The sequence below is a fragment of the Pleuronectes platessa genome, chromosome 16 (assembly GCF_947347685.1).
Source record: "Pleuronectes platessa chromosome 16, fPlePla1.1, whole genome shotgun sequence".
Taxonomy (NCBI): Eukaryota; Metazoa; Chordata; class Actinopteri; order Pleuronectiformes; family Pleuronectidae; genus Pleuronectes; species Pleuronectes platessa.
In genome coordinates, this window is record NC_070641.1 from 18,805,689 (window position 1) to 18,812,758 (window position 7,070).

The 7,070-nt window shown below is 42.3% G+C and overlaps 1 protein-coding gene across 1 annotated transcript; it reads right to left on the reverse strand.

Moving 5' to 3' along the window:
• Positions 1-4,427: 4,427 nt before the first annotated feature.
• Positions 4,428-5,790, reverse strand: LOC128458953 (eukaryotic translation initiation factor 4 gamma 1-like). Its single transcript, XM_053444021.1, has 2 exons — positions 5,268-5,790; positions 4,428-5,102 (listed from the first exon to the last, which is right to left on the reverse strand). Exons 1-2 carry the CDS (start codon positions 5,481-5,483, stop codon positions 4,596-4,598), a joined length of 723 nt encoding a protein of 240 aa, XP_053299996.1. The 5' UTR covers positions 5,484-5,790; the 3' UTR covers positions 4,428-4,595.
• Between the last annotated feature and the right edge of the window lie 1,280 nt (positions 5,791-7,070).

Sequence of the window (7,070 nt, forward strand, 5' to 3'; positions counted from 1 at the left end):
TCCTCTGTTCTCAGATCAGCTCTACTTTCTGTGGCATATAAGACATGTTTTGGTTCTGACAAGTAAACAATGATCGTGCTATGACCTGGTTAAAGGTCGAGGCCCAACTTGAACACTTAGTTTAGAGTAATAGAGGACCATGGTCAGATAAATCATTAAATTACACGTATTTGAGAGAAGCAAACTTTCATCTCATGCATGACCTGCTATGGTGCTGTTTTCTCCATCCATCACACTGACCTCCATTCCCCTCATTTCTCTATCCCTGCAGAGAAGGTTATCTCACCCATTGGCCGTGAAAGATTGGACGTAGTTTATGAGGTGTGTCCCGCATGAACAGAATTACCAAGTAAACCAACCTCTGGCCCAAAGCTGACTGTCCCAGTTGGGGAATTCAGTTGCTCCAGTTTCTGCCTTTGGTTTCAAAAGTCAAAGTTAACTTTTATTGTCAATTGTGCCATTTGTAAAGGACACAGATGGGACTGAAACACAGGACCCCCCTCGAATCCCCAGAGTAAGCAAGTAGACAAAACATAGAACATGCAACACGCAACATATTTGGCACATAACATAACATAGTACACAGGGTAGATAGGATGTGAATAGTGCAAACCAGATTAGTGCCAAAAATGGATTGAGAAGTACTTCATTTCCAAAATAATTCTACATAATAATCACAATAAAAGCAGCAGTAACTGCAAAAGAAACTAAAAGTATTGTGTCGGTTTTTAGCGTTTTTTTTTCAGATGTCAATTAATATGGAAATTGCAAGTTAATAATAAGAGAGTAGGGGTGAGGAGAGAGAGAGAGAGAGAGAGAGAGAGAGAGAGAGAGAGACTTGGAGTTATATCAAAAGAAATGGTAGGAAAGTCTTACCCCCAAATGAATCAGCCCACATCAGTGTCAGCACTAAAGCTAACAGCAGTGCAGTAGTTCACAATGTGAAAAGCAGCCACGTCTAGAGGAAATCACAGAAACACATGGGGGCTAATGCACACATAGTACATCTACCTCTCCATCTTACTTCATTCTATGTGTGACATCTTACCCCTGAGCCTCTCCTCTACAGTCGAGAACACACGTGCATATACACACAAATGTAGCACGCACACACACACACAACCACACAACCACACATTACTCTTGCATAAGCAACAGCGCTACGGACAAATACATCCAAAAACACATTCAACATTCATCACATGCCATTTATATTTAAGCACGATGAATAAAACATCTGTCAGAATCCTGGATGCTCACTCGGCATTAAAAATGCAGCGGAGCCCTCCAACAGGTCTTTAATGAGCCTGATGAGCCGAGTGAGAGGGTGTCGTTGGTGTGTGTCAGGTTGATTGGACACCTCAGCTCTATTTCATGACATATTTGCATTCAAACACCGACTCGGCAGCGCGGTTGATATCTTTGTTGCACGGTTGTCAACAGCGGCAGGACTCGACTGTGACTACCAAAGGTAATTACAATAAAAGTGCATGGCAATTATCTAGATGGTGAAGGGGCCGTATAATCAAAGCTGCTATTCTTGCTTATTGTAATTAGAGTGAATGGAGTAACACAGCTGTATGGAGTGTTCCGTGGGAGTAAGGTGATGGTGTTTCTTTGTTCGGTGCCACAGTTGCTACATTTCTTTTTAAAGTATGTATTTTTTTTTTTTAAATGTGCACGTCTTTCCACATCAAACATAGTGAAAAACAGATCTGCCATTATAACAGAAACATAACACCTCTGATGAGCACCTGGAGTGTTTGTCATGCAGACATTCACACATTCACACGTTAGAGGGCCGAATTACTTTGATGGTTATTTACTCCGATTTGTGTACACGCGTAATTGCAGGCATTGAAATACGGCAGAACACAGTATTTCGAGTTGTGTAACAAAACCAGTGCAATGACTTCTTAACATATCTATTTTTTTCAGCAGCAGGAGTTAAACCTTCAGTAAGTAATGAGAGCCTTGATGCCGCCAATGTTTATATTTATTTTGCCTCCATCCTTTTCTCATTAGATCCTCTGACCTGTGACAAACTCCCACTGTGACACACTGTCGTGACCCTGTGTCTGATTGGCTGTCCATCTTCATGCACAATCACAATCATTAACACGGCATGGTAAGTGGATGATGTCGGCAAAATATGTCACTTGTACAGTTTGTGTCTGGTCAGTGTGCAAAGCTGTGCTTGAAGCTCTAAGTGAGACAAGGTTGGTGGTAAATAGAGATTTAGACCCAATACGACAGATGTGAACCTATTTGTGGCACCACAGGACACGTCAAAGAAATAGTTTTACCATTATAAGTGTTGAACCATCTGACTGGCAGACCCACGAAGCCACACTTATCTCTTGCCACCTTCCCCAACATAGTTCAACCAGGAAATTGACGATAATAAAAAGTTGACTGCTTGAAAGGGTTCCTAGTGGAATAAGATGCAGGGTTTCAAAATGCACAGTTCAATGATGAAAACCTACAAAATGATTGATGGCATGGATTCAGCATCAGCTTCACTTAGCTCATCTGAACCTAAGAGAGGAGACCATGCAAGGAGACACGAGCTAATACGAGATAAGAGAGGATTAAGAGATGGGGGGGAGGTTTGAAAAAGTGAAAAGAGGGTGGAAAGGAGGGATGACGAGACATCCAAATGAGTGTTAATAGTTTTATAACTGCACAGGGTGAATTCCAGACACGGTTTTAATGCGGCAGCTCGGATGACACGTAATATTCAGAGTAATTACATGGTGCCACGGAGGCCTTTTAATTCCTTACCAGCAGTAACTGGCTGTGCTGTTCTTGTGTGTTAGACCCAAAGAATATCCCAGCGTGACACTGTTCCTCTACACCCTCGGTTCCCAAACTGGGGTACGCGAAGTGGTTCAGGGGGTACGTGGGGAGAACATTTTATCTGCGTTTTCAAAGTGAAAAAGCCCATTACATTTTCAAACTGAGCTATAAATAATCGCGCAATATTAAATAGTCTGAATAGCCAACTCGCATTGCCAAAAATACCCATATTCAGCAAAATAATTACACTGCCAAAAAAAGTTACAGGTAGGTTAGTGACCGTTAGGGATGGGCATAATTAATCGACAATCGATTAATTGATCCTTAAGAATTTCGTAGATGACATTATTTTGTAACCAGCTACGATTATTATAAGTCCTGAAATCCCTGACAATTTCAAAGTTTCAAGTGTTATAGGCTGTATACGTGCGTCGGGGGGGGGGGGGGGGGGGTACGTAGCTGGAGATTGAATGTCTGAAAGTTTGGGAACCACTGATCTAGATTAACCTCCATTCATTTGAATTGGTCTCCCCAACTTCTTAATATTTATGATTTATTCATTCACAGCCTCATTCTTTGGTGCATGATATGGCAAGAAGACAGCAGAATCGCATGCTCTTAAGTAAAGCCGACACTGACAGTATTGTGCGGACCCAGTGTCAGACTGTCCTGCAATTTCAAATTCTCAGTTGCTCATTATTCAGGAATAATCTCAGTTATTTGTCTGTCTATCCTATTATCTGGGAACTCATGAAGCGATGAATATATTCTTTATACGTGTACAAATGAGAGAAATAAATCCTTAAAGCACTGTTGTAATATGCCTTAATTGTAATGCCTTGTTTGTGATGACTATATATTTACATAACTCGAAGAAGCTCATGGGGCCAAGGAAGACAATCAGTGCAGTACTGCCTGTTGCACAACTTTTCATTTAGTGAGTGCATAGGACGTTTTGGCAGGCCAGGCCAACCCATCCATGCAACAACTGTCCCACTTAAGCTACTGGAATCCTGAAATATGCTGCGAGTTTGTCTCCCAAAAGAAACACATTTTTAGTCCAGTGCACAAACATAAGCTCACAGACAGAGTCTCTGAGTTTCAGCAGACGATACTGAGCCAAATTTAGGAGTCTGACCTCGGATGCCGTATTTATTAAACATGCACTGAAATATCTAAAGGATTGGTTGAAAATAGTGTTATTCAACACAAAGCTGCAGTTTGTCTGTCCTTGTCAAATAATATCATGCTCTTGCTGATGATATAATAAAGCCAAGCTTTTTGTCCATTCATAAATATCACTCTCCAGAGGCTTATATTGAATATCCTCACAGCTTGAAGTGAAACTAGTGGTACACAACCAGCTGTTAGAAGATAAAATATGACATCAATTATGTTTTTTTTACTGAATTCTCATTTGGATTTGATGTTCAGTTCAGAATAAGTACTTTTGTCAAATGTTGTCCCAGAAACTCTCCAGGCATCTGTGCTTTTCATTGATTATTGGGAAAAAGGGAAATGTATAAGTTGTATTTCCCACATGTGTTTTAATTGAAATGTGAGGGCAGCTGCATGCAAGACATAAAAACACCCAAATTAAATTAAAAACATTTTATTCATTAGTCGACAACATAGTACAAACCAGAAACAGAGTACAGACATGATGTCACCCAGTGCAAATTATACAGAGTAGGAGCAGGGGTTGCAGTGGGGGGTTTCTGTCCATTTACAAACATCACTGTATAAGTTGTATAAGTGTATAAGTTGTATTTCCCACATGAGTTTTCATTAAAAACTTAGTGGGGGGTGGAGTATGCCATCTTCCTGGCATCCACTGTTTCCTTCAACAAAAGGGAGAGCCTTGGTGCCCTCTTCCCTTTCTCTGCCATATGGTCCAGCTGGTTATAGTAGGTGTCCATCCCTTCCTTTTCCGTCACCACCTCCAGGTCCTGCTGGATCATCTGGAGGAGCTGACAGAGGCCCTCAAGAGACGGCCCGTCTCCTTTCTTCAACAGCCTCCTGATGCAGCAGTGCATGGATTTCTCTGCCAGCACCTTGGAGAGGAACAGCTCCCCAATAAACCTCAGCATGTTAAGGAACCGACCGGAAGGTTTGGTGTTCTGTTGCTCTTCCCTCAGCCGGTCGGTGACCCTCACGTCCTGGACTGGCTTCAGGCAGGACCAACTCTCTTGATGAATGCCCTCCTTGTCCAAGCTCTTCATGAACTCTGCCTGGCAGTGTTTAACCAGCAGAGACCTGAAGGAGACGCTGACTGACCAGTCGGACAAGGACTGGAACTCCACCTGAAGAGGAGAAAACCATAAAGGAATATTAACACTAATGTAACTCACATACATACATAGTGATCAGTGTGTTAAATTAAGGTTACAACCTGCATACAATTACAAGGTGTCCAACTAGGTAAGAAACAGGATAAAGTAGCTTCCAGTCATAGATGCATCACTTACTTCTGAGAGGTGTTGACACAGCTCCGCGAAGACTGCAGCAGAGTCTGGTTTCTTCACGGCCCTCTTGAAAATGAGCTCCACCATTTCCTGCAGGTTCTCCTCAACGTCCAAGTCCTCGTGACTCAGATCCGTCACGAAGGCTTGAAAGTTTGCAGTGACGCAGCTGACGGACTCGTAGGAGGCAGCGCCGAGAAGGATCACGTGTGTTGGGATCATGTTGATTCAAATCAATCGTAGTTCTCTTAAAGGCAAATCCAAAGAAACGAGTGCAGGAGCAAGAACAGAGTGCAGGAGCAAGAACAGAGTGCAGGAGCAAGAACAGAGTTCAGGAGCAAGAACAGAGTTCAGGTGCAACGAGCCAAGTATTCCGAAGAGAACTGACTGAAAACTGACTGAAAACTGACGCTTATGTAGGGACAGACTTCAAAGGTATATGGCTGCTGCTTTGGTGACCTTCAGTGACATTCATCAAAGGAACAAAGCCTGAGTGATAACGTTAAAAAAAATTCAGAAAATGCCTATTTTTTTTAAGTTAATTTAGATAAACATTAAATTCAAACTTAACGGTTTGAGTGAAAAATCCCAGATGATGCTACTGAAACTGTGTGTTACAAAAATAAAGTACATCTATTTATCTACATCAATTTAGATCTATCTGGGGGAGGGGGGTGTTGGGGTATAGGGGGGCTAGTAGCGTTCATGCTAATAAGGAACGATAATGCCTGTTTCATATTGGTAAATGTGTCGCTTTCAAGAGTCTTTACAACAACAGTTTTAATTTGGTCAAACCACCACGTGGAAATGTGTCCTTCGAGGGAAATCACTGGCACTAATATGGCAGGCAAAACGTTTGCAGCGCTGTTTGAAGTCAGTGGGCACGATGTACAGTCAGAGTCCGCCTCCGTGTCTTTATTGAACGGGTGTCTCCTCTTCTTCGTCAGCTTCTTCTTCCTCTCAGGCATTTTGAGGCTTTAACGCTCCTTCAACCGTCGCTGGACAACTTTAATGTGCGGGCAGTGAAATAAAAAGATCTCGGCTCGTAGCGTCTCAGCAAGTAACAACACTGAGGTCGGACATGTTGGATACACGTTTGAGGGACTTCTTGCTTCCGCTTTAGTGCGAGACTACCACGGTGGTGTTGTCTGATGCTCCACACCGCCTCCGGCCGCTCCGGGGTGGGATTACATGGTTACGGTGGCCGAGAGAAGATAAGTGTTTTCTTCACTGCAAATGAAGAAAACACTTTCTGTTAATAGCAACATTTGTTGAAAATGGACACTTGCATCTGTAAATGCCTTTAATTTACATATAATCATTTATTGCACAGATGGGACCAGATCATAGTTCTTGTAAACATTGAATACATTTTCTTTTTGACTCGTTTCAAACAAATGATTATGCTTGAAATCTTACCCCTAAATAGGATTGTTCCCTAGGAAATCGGTAAAATGTCCTTTTAAAAACCCTATTGAAAGGCAGGGATGAATCTAGTTAATCTACACAAACTATACAGCCAAGCAGGAGCAGGGAGATTTGAAGCTATAATCTCCCTGCTGTTTGTGTGCTGATGGTTGGGTTAGGTGTAGGGGAGTGGTTAAATGAGAGTGGCAATGCGCTGTTGCAGTAGCTGAAGTTATGCTCTTCACATTTCCCCCCAAAAATGAGTCATGCCGGATAGAAGCACTCTATCTGGGATATTGACTTGTTTTAAATCATTACTCTCTGGGGCTAGGGTTCAGGGGTTGGAAGTCCAGAAGTCCATTCTCCAGCAGCTGATTGATGGCATTGTCCATTCCACAGGAA